The sequence below is a fragment of the Solea solea genome, chromosome 10, assembly GCF_958295425.1.
Source record: "Solea solea chromosome 10, fSolSol10.1, whole genome shotgun sequence".
Classification (NCBI taxonomy): Eukaryota; Metazoa; Chordata; class Actinopteri; order Pleuronectiformes; family Soleidae; genus Solea; species Solea solea.
Window position 1 is genome coordinate 16514861 of NC_081143.1, and position 22352 is coordinate 16537212.

Genomic DNA, 22352 nt, shown 5'->3' on the forward strand with positions numbered 1-22352 from the left:
TAAAACGACTTTAAAATCGGCATGATTTTTTTCTATATACTGTATGTTTTCTGAACCCTTTAACACCAAGCGCAAGCGCACTTTGAATTACCGTAAATACGCGACAGCTTGTGCCATCGGAAAAGTTCCAACGGTTTCTGAAAGCTGAGAATTTGCAAGTCACGTTTTTTCACTCGTGCTGTTGCAGGAATCAGCATCTTTGTCCCCAGAGAGGAGAGAGTTGGGGAAAAAGGCCTGTACATAGTTAAACATTTTTTGGCCTGTTTTTGGACATTTGAGACACAAACTCAAACAAATGTTATTTTAAACATGTTTTATATTGTTCAAATTTCAAATTGAACACGCATAATCTGGTCTTCATGTACAACTAAATGTCTTTTTTCTTTATTTCAAATACACTATTTTAACATGCAGTAAATTGTAAATAACTGCCAGATATTGAAAGATGGGAAAAGCACTTAACTCACAGGACATTTTCTGGTCCTGTAATAGTTAAAATAAGCAAAAACGGACGGACTGTTTTGATCCTAATAAAAGATGATCTTATCTTTATTATCTTGAAGCCCATTTTTACAGACTTGCCTCTTGGTGATGTTATCTCTTTTTTGCTTTTCCATTTATTTATTCATTCATGTTTGCTATTTATGCTTTAAACTTTTAAAAATTATTGTTTGATTATCACAAAAAAACAAAAAAACTTATATGCCAGATCGTAATCACATAATTCATGTAATTGTTTGGTTGTAGTTAATATGAGCTGCTGATGTTAAGGTATTGCCTGGTTTTAGTAAGACGAATAGGTGAAGCAGGTAAACCGCACCATGAGAAATGGAAATCAGAATAATCCTCTCAACAGCCACAGTGTGGTCAGTGTGGACACTGACTTGTAACCATGGTGACACATTGTCCCACTGCCAGGTCTTGTCATTTCCATAGAGAGAGCTGGAGAGAGCAGCTCATCACATCCAGTGGGGTCTCATGAGAAAAAACCCACCTGGTCAAACGACTTCCACACACACACACCATCCTGAAAACACACACACACCGTGTACAGTAGATCAACCAAATGCATCAAATGAGGCTGAAACACCTCGACGTGCGGCGTTACTGTACGTCGTCGTCTTCAGCTGCTTAAGCTTTGAGCGGCATTAACAAGCACCATTTAATCATGTGTGCAGATGCACTCACCCATGACTCTCTCAGCAGTCGGCGGCTAATGAGATATTCAGATGAACCAGTGATTCTGAACGCACAATGAACTACGGTAAAACATGGAGAGGAGGCTCAGTCGCTAACTTGGTAGGGAAGTTGCATTAGTATACAGTGATTCATGTATATTAAATGTCATGTGGACATAATGGTCAAATGTCGACGTGTGGAAGGAGTTGATCATCTTGACAAATCCACAAACAGGTACATTTTCAGAGGGTTTAAGTATATCTTGAGTGTGGCAGAATGACAATTCCATGAGGGACTGACTGTCTAGCACAGCTGTCTGCAACCAGGAGAATCAGAAGAGCCATTTTTGACCCCTCGCCACCCAGAAAGAATTCATCTGGAGCCACAAAACCTATTTGACCCATGAAAAGAAGATGACATCATGTATTAAGTTTTTTTTATATAGAGAGAGATAGATATAAAAGAACTATAGTTTGTTGCATTTATGAAACTACAAAAAGAAAACTATTGACTATTTCATAGCTGTTTTTACCTGTTAACAAAGGAAAAAACAGTGTTGGCACCTATAGGCCTACTTTGAAATAAAACACCTTTTTGTGTCCTATTCTATTATTTGTGGAAAAAATAAAAAGTGACCCACTTTGAAATAAAAAAAACGATGTTTGGATTTTAAGTCGTTCATGCCTGAGAAAAACTGCTGGCATAAGTATGTGGATCCAAATGACTATTTCCATGGTTTTTAGGTTTTTAAATATCGCATTTGACGCAGACATAGGATGTGACGCATATTTTTAGTAGCATTGGCTTCATCTCTAAATAAGAGGTGTTCAAATTGTAATAATTTGAACACCTCTTCGCTCCTTGGTGTAACAAATCTGTGTGTGCTTATTTGGGTAGTTTGATCTTTCCGTCATAGCTTTTTAATCAACCTTTTACCGTCGTGCCATGGGAGATTTTTATTATCTTTAATTCATGGTTCACTTACATCGCTGTAAACCTCTGTAACAAACTACAAAGAGTCAAAGGGAGTTGTTACAGAGTAGACACGGTCCTTACAAGAAGAACTTTAATTTTATGATTATGATTATCTTAATCTAATTGTAGGAGTATAGTTGTATAAATGTCTTTGAGATATACATACAGTATAGGAAGTGTGAACCTTTTGGGGAAGTGAGGAGATTCTGGCTGCTCCTCACAACTCAGGTTTAGGTTATGGTCTAAGGAATTCATCTATAGGTCCTGCTTCAGGATTTCTTTTTATTATTATTATTATTATTATTATTATTATTATTTTTAATAAACAAATATTAACCTTGCCAGACTAAATTCACTTTATTTAGCCACTTTATTGGGTACACTTGTTAACACAAATATCTAACCAGCTAATCACATGACAGACACTCTGTGCTTTTCAGTATAGATACATGATTAAACTGAGCATCAGATTGAGGAGTTAAGTTACTCTTAAGTTACTTTGAATGTGGCTAGTTTGAGTATTTCAGAAACTGCTGAGATTTTCATGCATAACCATCTCTAGGGTTTACATAAAATGGTCTAAAAAAGAATGTTTAGTGAGCAGCAGTTTGGGTAATTCAGCTCCTCGATCAACTATATTTTTAAATAATAGAAATAAGTCACCTTAAAGGACAGTGTGTGCTGTTAAGCAGCATTTACTGGTGAAATTACATGTTAAAACCTAAATCCCCACAAAACTTCATCTTTTACTTTCTGAGTTGTTCTGGCAGAGGTAAACACATAAGTCAGGACTGGACACAGACACATTTATTTTTATTAAGTATGTTTTATTGACGGGTCATGATTCAATATTTATTTTTTTTTTTTTGACCAGGTCTGTAAAGATACAAGTTTGTGGAAGGCTGTGCAAACATGCTCTAAACACTACAAAGCCACTGCACTCCCTCCCACCAACAACATGGTATACAATGACATATTCATACACAGTATTCAAATACAGGAATTCCCTCTTATAGATACATCATTTAGAAAAATATAAAGTCCTAACTTTTAAACTGAGAGACAGAAACATTTCACATCTAAAACGCATTGTTCCCCATATGACGTGGCGTGTGTGGAGTTAGATTTGTGTCAATATTTACAAGCAGCACTTTATGAACTGCACAAAATCGAAATACACAAATTGCAACTGAAAACTTGGACAGCGACTCCAAGCCTATAAATTCTTACGGTCCATTGAGCTGTCGCTCCAAAACTCAGTAGCCAATCAGCAGGCAGCTTCCTATAAGGCCCGCCCATGGTCACAAGCGCAAACCGCAAAAGAGGAAACAAAATCCCGCTCATTGCAAACAAAAAGTGTATTTTCAAGCAAATAAAATACAATATTTTTTGAATGATTAAGTCAATATTTTATTTGCAATGTGTGTATTTTGATTTGTGGTTCATTTTTTGTTTACTCAATTCATAAGGGGTTGCTTGCTTCGTGAAAAGTCTTCCAATTCCATAGTGACCATGTTCTAATACCGAAAGAGAATGAATGTGAGAAATTAATGAATGAATGAATGAGAAAAAGAAGGTTTTTGGAATTATATATTGAGTTAAGAGCGGTTCACTTGGTAGTTCACTTGGTATGCGGCGACATGCACAGTTTGGCACATGGTATATGTAAGACCGAGTGTGGGAGACAAGCAATAAAGAAACTGAGTGAGCGTGATCAGGTTGTGTCTGCACATAAATGTACATGGAGGTGGGATTGCGTGTGTGTGTGTGTGTGTGTGCACTTTTAACCAATTTTAACCAAACAACCTTGAGAATACATTTCGAGGACATGTTGGCCTGTCCCCACTTTGTGGCATCATTTAGAGCGTCCATTATGTTCGTACTGAGACGGGCAGAGTCTGTGTGTCTGTAGTAGTGACGAGGGACATGGTGCATTCAGGCAAAAGAAAAAAAAAGGACGTAAAGCCTGCTACTTAGTGAGAGAAGTGCAGCTCCAGACGCCTTTCACACCACACTGTGTTTAATAAACACGATGTCAGAGGAACTCGGCTCTACAGAAACGTTCCTGAACCTCGAGCTGCTTGAGGTCTGACCTCGGATGAACATGGTGTCACGAGTCGGGTGTAGAATAGGACTGGTGTGTGTTTTGAAAGTGCCAACAATTTGACGGTCTTCAGATCTGTTGAAGTGACAGTGGTCATAGTTCGGCGGGAGGTTTGTTTGAGCGGCTTACGACTCTTCCGTTCAGCTTGAAAGGAACTTGTTTAATGGGAGCTTTTCATAAACCTTTGCAAGAGTAAGTGGCCACTTTTTATAGACGCTGAAGCTTAAAAGTGGCTGCGGTTGTAATTAACGCAGTTAATCCTGTTGTGACACAAAACAAAAGGACACTTTGCATGTCTATTTCATGAATAATAGGAAAAATAAAAGGCTTATTTTTTGCAGGTTAGATAGCAGGAGTGACTCATGTTTGCTACAGTGCTGTTTTGTTATCCCATCATTTCGAGATTGATTCCAGGTTATTATCTTTTTATCCCAAGAGAACCTAACTCGTGTTGAGATTGTGAGAAAAAAAGATGTATTAACATCTTTTTCTTAATATAGAAGTATTAACTTTTGATAATAGGGTTTATAAAACGCAATGCACGTTCATCTATAATAAGAATTTTATTTTCAATTTCCCCCCACTATGCTTTCTGGTTGATAAAAAAAATTCAATCTGCACGGTGCTGAGGATTGTATAAATTATTGTTGTGAATGGCTGCCATGGTGTGGCGGCTTTAATGCCATCTGTCCAGTCGTAATTGTTCCCAGTGATGTGGCCCAAACGGAGGTAGTGGGAAGTCAGAGAAAATGAACGAGCAAATGAGGAGGAGAGGAGACTCATTACCTCCTCATTAATGCCAGATGCCGATGCCAAGGGGGTTAAGATGGGAGATACAGGACGTCACCAGAACAGATGCAAACCCAAGATTGGATCAAATGTCCATCCTAAACAGATTTGCTGTGTATGTTTGGAAATTGGCCAGAGACTGGACAGAAACCCACTGATGGGTACTGGAAACAGCAGAGCATGCAGTCCAAAGAGTGGACTGCATGCTCTGTAGCACTGGTGGTTAAAAGGTGAGGTTAAATAAGATGAGAAAAGTTAGTTTGGCGTTAGTTTTTTCTCCTAGTCGTCACTAGGATAAGTAAATAAGTCTACCCTGTTAAAGCTGATGCCTCCACAGTCATAAAATGGTGAATGGTCTGTATTTATATAGGTTCTTTTTAGTTTTGTTGACCACTTTCATTCACCAATTCACACAATTGTGTTTCTCAATCCTGGTCCTGCATGTTTTAGATGCTTCCTTGCCTCGTCATCGAGCTCTGCAAGAGCCTGGTGATGACATATTCATTTCAATCAGGTGTGTTGGAGCAGGGAAACATCGAAAACATGCAGGACAGTGGGGTCCTCAGGACCAGGATTGAGAAACCCTGGTCTAACATACTTGTTCACATACAGGAGCAACCAGGGCTTAAGTGTCTTGCCCAAGGACACATCAGCATGTAGACCGGTGTAGCCTGTGATCATACCCTTGACTTTTCGGTATAAAGACTCATCCACAGCAGTCAAAAATCAACAGATGGGACAAGATGGAACTTACAAAAATCTAAATAGTTGGTTTCTGACATTGTAGGTGGGTTTTTTTTCTAATTCGTTTGATTTTGGTTCGTTAGAAGATGCCATAACAACAGTGTGAGGCGTGCTGATTGATTCATTACTGCATTGTTCATCTTTATATGTAGTCAGTGCGATTCCACCTTCATAAACACTGAATAATCACAGTCTCTGATTCTTATTTCTATTCATATAAATGTACAGATATTTGATGTGATTCAAGTGTATATTTGTGTCTTTGCCCGTCATTTCTTGAGATGGAATGATAAAAGGTCTAAAAAAAGCAAAACAAAACCCAGACTGATAGTACTTCTCAGACCTCCCGAGTGAGCTTCTAAAACCCTTAATGGAGCCTGTAATGCAGCATGTCTCTCTGATGGGCTTCAGAGGTAAACTAACTGACAGTTTGGTAAATATTACCACAGAGGTGGTCTGTAAGCATGCCCGTGTGTGAATGTGTTCATGGGATGGTTGTGGAGTGTGTCCACCTGCTTCTATGTTCCTTCACAATTTGTAAGAAAAGTGTAAAGGCTTTGTTATTTGTCAAAAACGTTGAGCAGAAAAGGAAAAACAAATGGCAAAATGAGTATGCACACTTTGTCCACAGTACACAAATACAAACGACACCTCGGTAAAGTTAAACAAGATATCAAGAGCATTAATAGAGAGAGAATGAGGATATATATATTGTAGAAGGACACAAATATAATCTATTAACAGTCAGCAGCTCCATGGTCCCAACAAACTACTAAGTGTCCCCTCCTATAGCATAGAAATCATTCCTTCTCTCAACATTTCTCAGTCTCTCTTGAAGTGTAATCATGTGCATGTATCTATAATCACAAGTTTCCATTGAAATAAACTCCGTAAAGTAATAACCTGCTTCCGTAAATGTCCATCTCTGACTGATGATGTCACTAAAGCTCTACCCTTTGTAACCCTGTGTAATGTCATCAGCATACATACAGAGTTTAGCGACCGCTGTCTTTTTCTTTACTGTCGCAAAACCAAAGAATTCAAGAGATGACGTGTAGAACGACTCATCGGTGTGTTTATCTGCCAATATTAGCATTTCTGCTACATTAGCAACCTAGCATCAATGCTACGGAGCACATTATTAACTAATCACATTTGTGGAGATTTATGTTAAAGAGTCAGCTCGGTTTTACTGAAAAAAAACCCAAAACATATTACTAGGGCTAATCAGCCATCTCGAAACATGAAATTAATTAAATGTAGTTATTGTATTCTTTGTCTTTTAGCATGCCTAAAGGCCAGAAGGTGGGTGGTGGACAGGTTGATTTTGATTTTAGGCTGATTTGAAAACATTATCCGACCAATTAATCCTGTAGTGTGAGGGGTTAACAGACGCGATTTTAACGTCATCAGACACATCAGAGTCTTCTGATATGTACAGTGATTGGGGCGTGGGGCAGAACGCGCAATAATCAATGAGAGCAAATCGACCAGGAAACGGATGTTGCGTACTTTTGTTTAGAACCGTAACTTGTACAAGTCAAGTTGATTCTGTCTTCTCAGCCGTGACTTCATGTGCAGTTTTTTTCGCGTTTCTCAGCACAAAACATCACAAAATCCCTGGAATCGTTTGATTAAACGGTTAAACGTGTGTGGTCCTGCGTCTCGACTGGATCGTCTCGTCTGTGCTTTCTCAGGATTAAAACATTTAAAATTGTCTCCCACGTGTTGCAAAGGAAAAAGTTGGTATTATCATTGTAAACTTTGAGCGTGCATGAGTGGAAAGCTTGACAGGCCTTGTAGCAAGTGGAGAGTCATCGTCAGTAAATGTAGCAAATTTTATTTTGTCTAAGCTCTTCTAGGTTCTTTAGTGGGGAAGATCGTTTGCCACAGAGGAAGTGGTGCGTAGTGTGTTTTTTGGTCTGGAAGTAAAACACCTGAATGATTACGTATCGCATTGATCACTTACATGGCTCTATATACACACATCAAAGCATCACTGACATAAGCTAAAACATCATCAATGACGTGTGGCTACATTGTTTGGTATCCAAGTGATGTCTGGGAAGTGCAACGCAGAAAAGAAAACACAACAACCAAGGATTAGCACCAAAATATCTCCAAAATGAAAGTACAGAGTTGCACGGATTACAACATCAGTCTCATCCATGTTAATTTAGCCATCCTCGCAGAACGCCTTTCAAACCGACTCGTCTACATCTGCATTTGCATTATTACAAACACATCATTTTCCAAGTCCACTGGAAACTCCTTTACCCTCTCTTCATCCGTACTCTTCACACGGCGGAGCTGGAGACCTGGAGCCACCCCACCTCCGTGTACGCCCCTGTCACGTGCCAGTACACTGCCCCCATCAGTTTGGCCCACACCATCTGCACCTCTGCCGTAAAGAATTCTGGGAAGTCTTCAGACAACACCTCCAGCAGCACGCCACTCAGGATCTGAGGGAGATGGATGGTCAGAAAAAAAACAACAACACATTGATTAACAGGAAAGTGGACTGAAATGATTTGAGAAGGACGAGTGGCTTCAAATGGTGGGGAAAACGTGGCCATTAAGATAACGGCAGGTGGAGGGAGGAGAGAGTAATGAAGAGAAATAATGTTCGTAGATACAGAGGGAGTGAGGAGGTGGAAATAATCCAATTCACTGTAGTGGAAAAGTGGGGGAGACAGGTGAAAATTGAAAACGAGAACAGTAAAACATGAAAGTAGAAGGCAGAAAGGCGCAGAGAGGAGGCGACGGAAATTAAAAAAGAAAACTCTATACGACAACACTCTCTGATATATAGAGACACTTGAGTCCCAATAAAACTGTCCGTAAAACATACATTTAAAAGAATAAATGACCTTTCAAATATTTTCTTTTGTCATAAACAACACTGGGGGTCAAATAAATAGCTCTCCATACTGGTCATCCAGGGAACCAGTCTGCCACACAAAACACCACTGACTAAACCATCTCTATGGCAACTGAGCAACTCTTGACTCCATCCGTACACTGTGATTAAAAGGCGGAGGGAACATAAGCAGGTTGACCCTTGTGTTCTTTTAGATGTTTCCAATAATAAATTCAGTGACAGTGGACATCTAATAATGTTAAGTCAGTGAAGTATAAAATGAATACCATTTTAGGATAATGAGATCACCATCTACAGGGCAGTTAATGAATGCAGGAAATGCACAGTCGTACTAACATTTTAGTCCCAAACTGATCAAATACATGTGAAAAAATATCTTAAAGGCAGTTGGAAGTCAGTGGTGCTGAAAGGCGCGTGAAGTGTGTTCTCTTCACAGCTGCATTTGTGACGCGACTGCCAACGACATTCAAAAGACTTGAAGAGGGGAAGCAACATTTGATTTTCACACTGTAAACGACACGGGTCTAATTTAAGCATGATGCTGTTTACGGCTTCTGCAGGTAGCTGCAGATTTTTACATATATTAACATTAATAACATTAATAACTTTCTATGGAGCATACGCTTTGTATGGCGTGTCACAATAATAAAAAGATAGTAACGGCAGATGAATACAGCATGACCTTTGGCCTAAAACAGATTTAAATACATGGATGAATACCTTTCCGCTAACGAGAAAATGTGAGGAAAAAATGCCTTTCAAGTACAAGTGGTGCACCTTCAAAGGGCTGGTGAAGCAGGCAGATAATCCCACTATACTACTTTAACAGGAAAGGGAGAACAATTTCCTTTCTTTACATTTACAAGAAATGGTCGAAAAAGAAAACAAAGCCCCTGTGCCAGTGTTCTCTAACATCGGACTGTCAGCAACAACAATTCTGGGAAAAAACCTTAAGTGTAAATATCAAAAGTAGCTCAGAGAGAGGAGTATAAAATTACCTTGAAATACATGGGTTCCACCTTGTGTTTGATAGCGTGGGCCTTTCCCACCAGAGCCAGCACTGACGACACTTTCTCAGGGTCGTGGAGATTCTCCACCACAGTATTGATGGCGTTCATCACCCTGCGGGCATGGTGCCGAAGTTGAGTGCTTCGCTCCATCTCCTCTGGATCCTCCATTTCCTGGAACTGGCTGAAGTACTGTTTGGCTGATGGGAAATTCACAAAGAACCTATAAGGGGCAAAAAAAAGAGAGACAAACGAGGCCAATAGCATTACATGCATATAAAATCCTGAAAACAAAACATCCATCCATCCATTTTCTACCGCTTATCCGAGGTCGGGTTGTTGGGGTAAATAAAAAATAAATGAGCCCTTTATCAGTCCCACAGGGGAAATTCCTGTCTGCATTTAACCCATCCTCTACTCGAACCTTTCCTAGAATTAGGAGCAGCAGGCAACCAGTGAGCAGCGCCCAGGGAGCAATGGGGGTTGGGTATCAGCCCTTTTTTGACCTGGTTCCCTTTCCACTTGGCCGTAAGCAGCTTGAGCGGAGAAGTCAAGACGGCCATTTCGTCCCAGAGCAGTTCTTGGGATGCCAGTTTTGGCCAGTTAGACTGAATAATTTGAGAACGTGAGGATTAACCATGAAAATACGTCTTATTGGTTAATTGGTTTCTAAAACACTTGCTGTGATGACTCCGCCCACGTTGAGGAGGTACTATATTGTAATGGAAAACCAACCAAACTGTGTGGAGGTGAGGCGAGCTGAGGCGATACTATATCGTGGGGAAAACCATTTTCTTACAGGTGATGATTAAGACGTGATGTTGTCTCCTCCACTTGGCTTCAGACAGTGTGTGTTCCATGTGGTTTTAAGAGCAGACAAGAGAGGTTGGCATTTATCAGCTGCAGCATTTGCAGTGAAGTGGTTCCCAGACTCCTAATACAATAGATTTTTTTTTCACTTTTTCCCCCAGACAACTTTGTTTACTGATGGCAATCCAGACATGAAGAGGAGTTCAACAGTTTCAGAAACAATCCGGAGATAGGCGCAGGACATCAAAGGTCTGTACCATTAAAAACACAGTTTTCATGGTACATCAGGAAGCATGATGGTGTTTGGGGAGAAGCCAGTCTCACTGTGCTGACACTGGGCACGAGCCAGGACATACGACCACTCTCATGTTCACACCTTCAGGTAATTAAGAATTTCCATTAAATGGAGTGCTATGCTCCATCATGGTCTCTCAGATCTGCTGATCAGCTGATTCTGACTGTACCCAAAACCAGGCTGAAGCTCAGAGGAGACTGGTTTTTTTCAGCCTTGGCTCCCAAACTCTGGAATGAGTTGCCTTTTAATATTAGACACGCCCCTTCACTTCTTCTCCTTGGCCTTTGACGTAGTGTGAGCTGTTGTTGACGTGCAAAACTGTTGCTTTCTCTGGTTTTTATAGCCTTGTGAATGTGAGATGTTGTGTTTTTTCAAATATATTTTTATTCATTCATTTATTTATTTTTACCTGTGTTTGTGTCATTTTAATGTTATTGTACAGCACTTTGGGCAACTGTGTTGTTTTTAAATGTGCTCTATAAAAAGTTGATTGGATTGGATTGGATTGGAGGCCATGTGGTTGGTGTGTAGTGGTTAGCACTCTTGCCTTTGCAGCAAGAAGACCCAGGTTCAAGCCCCAGTTGGAACAAGGGCCGTTCTGCATGGTTCTCTGGCTTCCTCCCACAGTCCAAAAACATGCAATTTGGGGATTAGGTAAATTGGACACCCTAAATTGTCTGTGAGTGTGAGAGTGAATGGTTTGTTTGTCCCTGCGATGGACCGGCGATCCGTCCAGGGGGGTACCCCACCTATCGCTCTATGTCAGCTGAGATTGGCACAGCACCCCCCGCCACCCTCATGGAGGATAAAGCGATAAACATTATATTGTATTTAACTTTACCAGTGTCTTTAAAACTGTGGGCAGAAGAAAACCTGCATAAGCACAGAAAGGACATGGACAAACCCAAGAAAGACATGTTTAAAATTCTTTAATTCTATAATTTAATTTAAAGCATGTCATGCTTCTTTTTTTTTTTTTTTTTTACAGAGAAAAGAGCCTGTTCTATCTGCTTGTTTATCATGCTGTGTCTGGTGACACTGCCTATTGAACTGTTTTGATGAATTTTGAATATGAGAAAGAGGAGAGACGCACAAAAAACAGAGAGCATTAACACCACACGCACGTCATATGAACAAGAAAGACGCCGCCTCTTAACATCGCTGTTGCCATTTAGTCTCTTTGGAAATACAGATGACAGCTATGACATCTATTAGATTAACTGAGACAAATCCCCTTAGAGTCACATTATAAATCCAGAAATGCATTGTAATGGTAACCATACATGTGTCACAACATTTGGCCAAAGAATGAGACGCCTTGTACTTGAGCAGTCTAGATTTCACTAAGAAATGAATGACAAAAGGGTTATAAAGTCACGATTTTTCAAATTACAAAAAAAACGCTACAAAGAGTCAAATGATTAAATATTAACCCCGGGCCTTTAAACGCAGCGTATGCAATTTCCTGCTTCTAGGGGTCTCTCAGTCAAAAAAATAATTAAAGACCTAGTTTGATGTCATCAGGACGCAGCATGGGATCGTGGCAATTGTTGTTTTGTTGTGTCATTTGTGCTTCATGGGGAGAGCTTCAGTGGCAATGAGTATTCATGAGTCATTAGTGATAAATACACATAATAAAATGAAAAAACATAAGACAACACGCTGACTTGCTGAATATCTCCTTCTTCACTAAGATGTTTCGTAGGAGGTTTGCCCCGAATGTTATTGCAGAGACAGTAAAGCCAATGATGTCATTAAATGACGACCGAAATAATAGTGAATAGAAATAAGGATTTCTATGGATTTAAGGAGTGTTGAAAATGTTTTGGCCCGTGTAACTACTCAACAAAATCAGAACATTTTGCAGAAATGCTACATTACATTAAATTCTGATTAGTTTCTTGTACGTTTAACTTAGTGAGTAATTTGTGATGCTGTCCACCTCTGCACCCTCGAGATGACAGGTGCTGCCTGCAGAGGCTTTCACAGATCATCATCAGCAGCAGCAGCAGCAGTGTCCATGGCAGTGAGGTTGTTTTTTTTTAACTCTTTAAGTATAATTTGATGCAGGTGTGCTGAAGAAAGGTGTTTAATTTTCTAGCATGTGTGGAGCAGCTTATGTGAGTGGATCAGCCTAAAAAACTGAACTCACTGAAAGGCAAAGATTAAAAAGCTTCCACGACATTATGAATGTAATCAAATAACATTTCTTTCACGCACTGCTGTTGAGAGCAGTTTTCTGTTTGGATTGAACCAAGAAAGGATGCGTCCTTTACTCCAGAGGTTCTTGAGTTCTCCAAGCCAAGGAGTCACATGATGGATAAAATATTACTTCAAACTACAAAATAAAAAAAATGTACTATATAATTAATTTACAAAACACAACTTTTTTTATTTGCTTTCATTGTCATGAAGCTTTGCTTCTTTTGTTTACAGATGAAAACAGATGCAAAACATGTGATTTTAAGTTTATAACAATATAACTTTTTTTTTAAATAAAGTATCAGGTCTACATCAATAAAATGACAGGTGAATATAGTATCATGGATTTCAGTCGAGCCTTACAGCTAAGATCATCCATCATCATCCAGATCTGCACTGAAATGGCCTTGGCTTAGGTATTAATGCAGTGTATGCCTAAATTAGGATTAAATGCTCTTTGATGTGTCACCAGATTAAAAATCTGTTAATTACTGAATAACCTCTGGGAGCCGTGAATGTCTGAAACAAATTACTCTACTAGAGCAGCAAGCCAGTCCTGACATGCTCTCACAAAACTCTGTATCTGAGAAGATAACGTCATGCTTCACCGTTCAAAAATATATATATGTATATATATACATATATACGTATATAGATACACATATATATATATATATATATATATATATATATATATATACACAGTATATACATATATATGAATGTAATACTGATGTGGAAAGAAAATGAATTTAACCCTCTGTTTAAGGTTATTTTTACAGAGTGCTTTAGTGTTGTGATGTAGTAAATTCCATTCTTCAACCACCCTGATAGATGTTTACAGGGACATAAACAAAGAAAAGGTAAATTGTCTCGTGGGTTTCGGGTTAAGATGCCTTGCTTTGATTCAGGAGGTTTCACAGTTTCTGTCACAGCTGACATTTGAGCTCATTGCAGCTCAGGAAGTGAGAGCAGAGAGTGTACGCTGAACAAATAAGAACCTTCCCACAAGCGGAGCTAAAGGGGCTTGTGAGGAATTTGACAGATTAAGCACAATGACAACAATGCAGAGCGCGTTCAGAGATAACCGCTGACTGATGGATTTACATGAGAGCGAGTTGTGCTGTGACCCACTTAAAGACGAGAACTGCTCGTGCAGTTATCCCCCAGTTGGAGTTTCACCTTCGGCAGCGCCACTACACCGCAGATCCACCGAGATCCTATGTCACGCCAGGCGTACAAAGGCTCAACTAGCCTGTGGCACTTCTAGCCCAGCTCTACCAGCTGTCACAACACGTATACACACTTTGTCCTTGGTGACAGGAATAATACTGTCTGTATTATTCCTGTCTGGTAGATCTCAAACATGAAAGTTCACGGCTTTAAGGAAACAGTGGTGCGGCGCTAATGCTTTCTTTGAAGAAAAGCAGAGTTTTTCTTCTCCTTCTTTGTGTGCCTGTCCCTCTACCCTGCTGGGCAAGGTCTGGTTTTACAAACAGGAATATCACAGAGAACAGGAAACCATTATTCGTCTGGTGTCTCGAAGCATCTATTGTTCCTTTAGGTTTGAGTCTCAGAATCAAATATTACATTTTATATTAAAATAGGACAAGACACTTTACAGGCATTTTTGTATCACCTATACTTTGAACACAGGCTGCATTTATTCAGGTAATAATTGTCAATAAATAAATCAAGTTTTAACTAGGGATGGGAATCAGTATCGGTCAGTATCGGTCTGATACTGGTCAAAATCACTGGATCGGATATTGGACAAATACAAATGTAGACAATACAAAAATCCTGTATATCCCATGCTTGTAAAAATGTAAATAAAAATGTTTGTGCTGTTTATTTCTTCTTTGTGGGAGAGCAATATTTGTTACACAGTTGGAGAATCACGTCTTTGAAATGACTCAGCACTAATGTGTTGTTCACAGCTTCATAGTTCATAAATGGTCTAAAATGACTGAATCGGATGAGTTTTTGATATCGGTATCGTTATCAGACACCAGAAAGTGGTATCGGGACATCCCTAGTTTAAACCCACAAATGTCAACCTCATGGTGATGTCGCGGGTAAAGTAAGAGGAGCATCAAAGTCATTTCAGCCAGTCCAATAAGTTGGTATTGGTTGAAATGTTTCAGTTTGGGCCTATAAGTGTTGCTGCTATGGCTGAAAACATCACGACGACAACTTAAACTTTCACTTGATATTTCAGTTTTACTGTAATGCTGCATAAATAATGAAGCACAGTGGCAAATGTGTTGTCCCAGTGATAGGTAATTTGTAGAGCTCGAAGCACATTCTTGCACCTGCCTCTGCATTTAAATGAAGTCATTAGTGGGGCTTCTTAATCACACTTTGATGAGAGTGTAGGTTCTTTCTTTTCTTTTTTACAACCTGGAACCTCACTGCTGTAACTTCAAAGACGTCTTTCTCACAAGGCAAACCATAAAAGACCTGCAATCACAGGAATGTAAAAGCAAAAATGGTCAGAAATTATTCTTGGAATAACTTCACCTGTGTTGTTTGCATGGAAACAGGCTGGACTTTGCAATGTTTGCCTGAGATGTTCTCTTTCAAGGAATATTCTTTATCATAAACAAAATATGTCATCCGAACTGTCCAGCGTGTACCCCGCTTCATGAATGAATGAATGAATGAAAATATGTTATACTTGTTCTGGGCTCTGTGGACATGTGGTCATGTTGACCCACTACTGTGTGGGTCAGTTAACTACTTTGGCTCTGACTGAGATGTTTAATTCTACACGGCGGTGTTCAATAAGAATGCAGGATGACTCATGCTTTCACTTTTCCTCTGGTGGCATCAGCATGTCAGTTAGTTTTTTTGTGTTTTGTGTATTTTACAGTGTATCCGTACACATTATGTTCCTAGTGCCTCAGTGGTGATAGAAAGATGATATAAAAAAAAATTTAGACACTCTTCTGGTTGTGAAAACAAACTCACATTTCAAAGCCTCAACATTTGACTCGGGCCATGTCAGTTTTTGAAAGTTAAGAAGAATTAGAATGAGTCATTTATGCACACACACACCAATTAGTGATCGTGAATTTGACTTATTATACACCGGTGGTGAACTCATACACACACACACAGGGTACTGCTTCCAGGCAGAAATGGGGGATTTGAACTGGTGACCGTTCAGTCACAAGCCCAATTCCTTTCCTCTTGACCATGGTCTGCCCATTTTTTTATTCTTTAAACACTGAGTTTACAGACGTCACATGCAGGTTACAGCCTTGGGTTCTTTGAAAGGTGCCATATGCCATATTATTAGTAGTATTATTATTATTCTCATATGTGCCATGTTTTATTGTCTATTTTCCTCTAAATGGTAACAAAACTGACATCATCTGCTGCAGAGAAACACCTGAAACTAGTGTCACCGAGTGTTCCTGGTTCGCCTAAACTGTACATAAAATGAATAACATGATAAACAGGACGTGACACGAGAGAGTCGGTTCAGGCAGCATCATCTTGTACAACTCGTGCCTTATTACCAGCGTAGAAGAAGAATAACTGCGGAAGTCCACCAACCACAACAACACTACGTCAATTCAGAGAAGTACAACTCTGTTTTCACACTCACACCAGTGGACTACCTCATGTACCCTCAAGCAAACTTTCATGGTTACCGCCTTCTTCATTGTCTCGTTTGACCCCAAGTGTGACCCAGGCCTAAAAGCTACAGTAGGCTAAAGTTTAACCATAGACTTCCATTTAAATGGAGTTCTTTTTGCAACTAGCAGTATTGCCCCCTGGTGGCTACTCAAGTCTGACTCAGTCAATTGTTACTTCCTGCCTCGTCTCATTGGTCCACAACATTTAAGAAGCAGCCGAAACCAAACATGTGACCGTCTCTGAAATGATGAATGATGGCTTATGTGTAATTCCACCAGAGTGTAATAATTCAAGGGGCCAGGTGCACTCAAACAATTATGCAACAGAGCACTTTATATTTTCAATACTTGGAACTTGTGCAATAATTGACCTGTCATTCTGCATGAATCACTTCACTATCATCTGATGACACTAGGACTTTATTATCATTGCTTTATTGTTGTTTTTTGTTGTATATATTTGTACTGATTTGTATGGATAATAACTCCAGATTTCCTCTTTATGTAACTACTGCTTTTTTGTTTATGCTTCTACTTTTCTGATTGTATTTTTGTTTTTTCCTTGTAAAGTCAACCTGCCAATAGACTACAGGTGGAAATCAGCTTCAGGCTACAGCCTGGCATAACCTGGGGGTGTGTGCTTATACATCACATCTTTCCATCACAGGCTTTATAAAATTCTCTTTTTACGTCTTTGTATGTGTCGTTGAGTCAAAGTTATGATTCATTTTAAATCACATATTCATATCCTATATATTTATTTAAAAAAAAATGGTAGTTGAGATAATTGTGCAGAAGTCACAAAAAAAACGAGACAGTTTTTCTTTTATTTTTGTTCATAAAAAATGAGCCAAGTGAACTTTGAACTGTGACGTATTTCCAAATTTCACATATTGAATCCGATTTTAAAAATGTTTTGTACTGCCTATAGGTTGTGCTGAAAAAAAGAATATAAGACACCCGTTTGTAATGGGGAAAAAAAGCAGCCTAAATGTTCTGTGTTCTAAGGGTTAAATAAATACATTTAAAAAAGAGATGTGACTCAGAAAGACGTTACAGCAAGAAATAACCTTAAGAGATTGAGAACATCTCAAAAACAACAACAACAATAATAATAATAATAATGATAATAAAAATAATAATAATAATAATAACTTACTGGTTTAACGGTGAATTTGTGTCTTTAAGAGTTTGCTTTGGAAGAAAGACATGTTTGAAGTTTCAGCAGTGAAAAAGGATGAGATTCAGTGTGACACTTCGATGTCTTCTGCTTTATGAAAAATGTGCTCGATTTCCTCCCATAAGCACTTTTCTATAAGAGCCAAAGTACACAGGGTTTGATTGCATTCACAGAGCTGCCATATGCACCGTTCTGCTGACGCCCGGGGTGCATTCACTCTTTGGTGCAATTGCATTTGCACTCATTGGTGAGATCAACTGAAGCTAATGTCACTGTCTATTCGCTCCGTGTCTCTAAGCAGATGGATCAAGATGAAATGCAGATCTGTGTTCACATGGGTGGGGGGAGACGTTGTGCACTGATCTCAAAAAACAAGATCTCAACCATGCAAGAGACCCTGACCCAGTGTCAGTTCTCCTGAGGAACTGCTCACCAACTGTAGATAATTACACTCTTTGTGCACGACACTGATTAAAATGCCACTTAAAGGGCTAAAATAATCTGTCAAATCAATTACCACTTCCACAGGAAATTACGGAAACAGCACTCACAAATAATGATTTAGCACTTGGAGTTACTTTTCCGGGGGAAAATGCCAAACATTCAGAGACACTTGAGGTATTTTAGAGCTTTAACTACTGTACAGATTACACAACAATCTGACTTTAGACTCTGCAACACTGTTTATCCACAATCACTTCGATATTTTACAAACAAAAAAAAACAAAACATGATTTGTTGAAAGATTTCTTTCACGTTCAAATTTGGGGAAATTGGAAAAAGAGCAATATATGGGGAACTAAAAAGAGCAACAGAGGAAAATATGGATAGTGAGGCATGCTGGGACATATTCAAGTGCCAAAGCTGTCATCCACAGATAAGAAAATCACACACACACACACACACACACATGCACACAAGAATGTTGTCCGCCCCTTAAGCTCTCTCCCCTCAGAGACTCACCCACTCCAAACTGAAAATCATTTTGTCTGGCTCACATCATTCTCCTCCCTGGCTGTGACTTGCTGTCCATTTTAACAAGCCCTTAAAGGATTTATTAAGCTCAACCCTGAGACAGTTTAGCCGGGGACCTTTGCAGGAGTCATGTTTTCCTCAGTAAAAAAAAAAAAGTCAGGAAACGGAGAGTCAAGCTGTGTTACATCCAGTTTGCAGAGCTGCCTGTTGACCTTTTATGTTTACAAATATGGTTTTAACTCCTGAACAAGACAGCGGGAATACGAGCTACTGGTAATTTGAATATATATAGGATGTCTAAACTGTCAACAACTGAATAAAGTCAACAACATGTACTCAAAGAACACATTTCACCATATTACCCATCTTTGATGGCCTTGAGGACCAAGGAGTATTTCTTCAGCATCCTAATGGGAGACAAATGTGATGTTCCCTCCTTCCCTTCATTTGTCACAGCTCAGTTACTGGTGAGAGGGTGAGGGAATGGGTGCATGTGTGTGTTCTTCTATTTTATAGCTTTGTGAGGACCAAAAATCGTATAAACCAATATGGAGTGAGGACATTTTGACTGATCCTGACATCGTATCAGCCAACAGGCTTTTTAAGGGTAAAGGTTAGATATTTGGGTGTAGGTTAGGATTTGGCATTTATTTATGATGGTTAAGGTTCGGTGGGAGAGGCAAGGAGTATGCTGCACAAACATGTCTGCATGTGTGTGTGTCCTCGTTGCTGAGCCCTCTTGACACAGAGACACATGTATTACACTTCAGAGGATGAACACAGCCCATGAACTTCTCTGTCTTTCTTTGAGTGTACGTCTATGTCGTAGTACTATTTGTTCAAAATGTCCGTTTCACAAGGTTCTCTACTTAAATCTGATAGTAATACAATAAAAACGTCATTCTTATGATATTTAGCTTTTTTGTCTTGACATACTGCATGAAACGTTTTTTTTTTAATACTGGCTTCTGGCTACATATGTTTAGTATGTAATCACTGTATTTTTACTCACATACAAAGCAACAGCAATGGATGTAGACAAGAATATTCTACATTCACATCAGCAGTTTTGAATGTTACAGGGGTTTGTTAAAGGGTTTGCTTGGTTACACTGAGTCATTTGCTGGTTATTGGCTGCACTGAATGATAACTGGCTGTGATTTAATAGAAAATGTCAGTTCTCCCTGTGAGAATAAAGAATCTACACCTGTGAGTGTGTGAGGCTGGTGCATCCCAGCTAACAATATGTGGCTCCCAGAACGTTCTTGGAACGTTACCTGTGGTTGACACGGAAAGTTTTCCTAACGTTCCCCTAACGTTAAGTTTTTGGTTGCACATTCGGTTCCCAGAACGTTACTTTGTCACAACCTTCTTGCAAGCTTTAAAGAACGTTCTCTAAAGGTTGTATGAAGGTTGTGACAAAGAGGATTCAAAACTTCAGTATGTTTATTGTTTATTAAAAAAAAAAACTCACCTTATGAGCACAGACACTCCTACATCGTCACAGCTCTTGTAGACCTGTCCCCATGTGTCCTGGATGATCTCCCGCTCTGTGTCGGACAGTGGCTCCGCGCGCTCCGGACGGTCCTCACGGTCCACCTGTCCCCTCTGCACTCCCAGCAGCTGCGGAGGTGCAGGTGGAGGTGGAGAGGGCGGCGGTGGTGGAGACTCCCGGCGAGACATCCTCCTGCGGCGCAGCAGCCCGGAGGCTCCCAGCAGGGCTCGCGGGAGGTAGGGAGTGAGGGAGGGGGGGAGGGAGACGGAGAGCTGAGACCCCACGGCGGGAGCTGGGAGAGGGGAGCCGGGATGAGAAGAGGAGCAGACAGAGAAGGAAGACGAGGAAGAGGAGGAGGAGGAGGAGGTGGAGTAGAGGAGAAAGACAAGAGTGGAGGCAGGCAGTCACAAAAAAAGAGAGAGAGAAAAGGGAAAATGGAGAGCCCAATTCCCCCCAACTGCCACCCACCAAGCTCTCCCTCACTTGTCCTTCCTCCACCTAAAAACTTACTTCTCTCACTGTTTTACCTCCTCTCTCTCTCTCTCCGTCTCTCTCTCTCTCTCTCTCTCGCTCTCTCTCTCTCTCCGTCTCTCTCTCTCTCTCCCCCAGTGAGGGAGATGGTTGTCAGTGTCGCCCCTCTGTCACTCCTGTGCTGCCTCTCTCTGATCCTGTCGCTCTGGTGTGTGTGTGTGTGTGTAAATGTGAAGACCTGATGAAGTGAGAGTGGGGAGGAGAGAGAGAGAGAGAGAGGCGGGGGGGATCTGGAGAAAAAGATAAGGGTCTCTGACACACACACACACACACACACACACACACAGGTTTGTGCAGCTATTCTTCTTAGGAGACTGCACTGATTTCCCTTCATTCAGAGCAGCCTAACCAACTAAAATCAAATCTTAGCCTTTAACTTAACCACAGAAATTAGGTTCTGCCTCATGAAGACCAACCAGGTTTTGGTCTTCATTAAGGACTACTTGTAGTGGCGACCATAAAACTTAATTTCAAAGCCAGGTCAGTAGCACCTGTCATAGTAAATGTTACAAACAATAATGTGACAGTGTATAAAGTTTGCTTGACATTTAAAGTGCTGGTTTCTCGTTGTCTGTCTAATAAGATCGTTTCATATCAGTCTGGACTTTTTTCTCTGATTCTGTTCTATAACATTGGGAAATTCACAAGAATGTAGAGAATAGTGGCTTTTCAATGCAGATATGGAGGAACTAAGCCAAGAAGAGCCTCATAGATTAATAACAGCGAGTGTGTCTGTCTGTGTACACTCAGAATAGGACATTCAGATTCATCATAAAGTTCACAGTGATGAGTGAGTTGACGACGACAACAGCCAGTAGCAAATTTCAGGACACAGAGAGTAACAGTGTTCAAAGACTGTAAACGTTTGGTCGAAGCACCCATATGTAGATACTAAAAGTTATTTTGCTTTAGCAGGATTTATTTATGTAATAGAAACCAAGCTTTACCCTAAGCCAAGTTACCAGTTTGGCAACATGTGCTTTAAAGGAGAGCTCACAGCCAATAAGAAAACCCAAGTACTCATTGACTGTAAGCTCCACTTTAAAGTAATAACGAACGCCCCATTATAATCATCAATAGATATGTCCTGTTGTGGAAATGATCATGATTCTGACCACCTGACTTTAAATTTAAGTCTTCATTAACTTCTGAATAAAATATATATGTCTCTTTATTCAGATCAGGTGGTGAACACACAGTCGCGGCTGCTGTGGATTTAATGGAAACTAGACCAAACTAGTAAAGCAGAAAATGAAAACAATGAACTGAAAAATCCTATAAAGCTTGTCAGAGCTGAGCCGAGTTGTACTTTCATCAACAAGATGTCAATATTGTGTGTTCTGCTTTCCCATAGCCAATAAATTAATAACATTTTTGGTAAAGCGACAGCTTAGTAAGCTAACTGTAAACATCCGACTTTTCCAAAGAGGATAAAGTCAGATCAGTTTTCCTTTCGCTTCTAAATTGTGGGGATTTCAAATATCCACACATGTTCACACTGAGGCCTCTGGATTTAATTCTCCACTCTGCCCTCCAGC

The 22352-nt window shown here is 39.9% G+C and overlaps 1 protein-coding gene across 1 annotated transcript; it reads right to left on the minus strand.

Annotated features, from left to right (window-relative positions):
• Window positions 1–7615: 7615 nt before the first annotated feature.
• cygb2 (cytoglobin 2) lies at window positions 7616–20948 on the minus strand. Its single transcript, XM_058641462.1, has 3 exons — window positions 20263–20948; window positions 9671–9902; window positions 7616–8253 (listed from the first exon to the last, which is right to left on the minus strand). The coding sequence occupies exons 1-3, from the start codon at window positions 20469–20471 to the stop codon at window positions 8089–8091; spliced, it is 606 nt and encodes a 201-aa protein (XP_058497445.1). The 5' UTR covers window positions 20472–20948; the 3' UTR covers window positions 7616–8088.
• Window positions 20949–22352: the final 1404 nt, after the last annotated feature.

Bases quoted from the DNA above. Each gene is read 5' to 3' on its own strand.
- cygb2 (XM_058641462.1), bottom strand. From the start codon at position 20,471: ATGTCTCGCCGGGAGTCTCCACCACCGCCGCCCTCTCCACCTCCACCT. The intron at 9,903-20,262 runs GTGAGTTTTTTT...TGCCCCTTATAG, and splicing joins GGAGTGTCTGTGCTCATAAG to GTTCTTTGTGAATTTCCCAT. The intron at 8,254-9,670 runs GTAATTTTATAC...CATCTCCCTCAG, and splicing joins TGGAACCCATGTATTTCAAG to ATCCTGAGTGGCGTGCTGCT.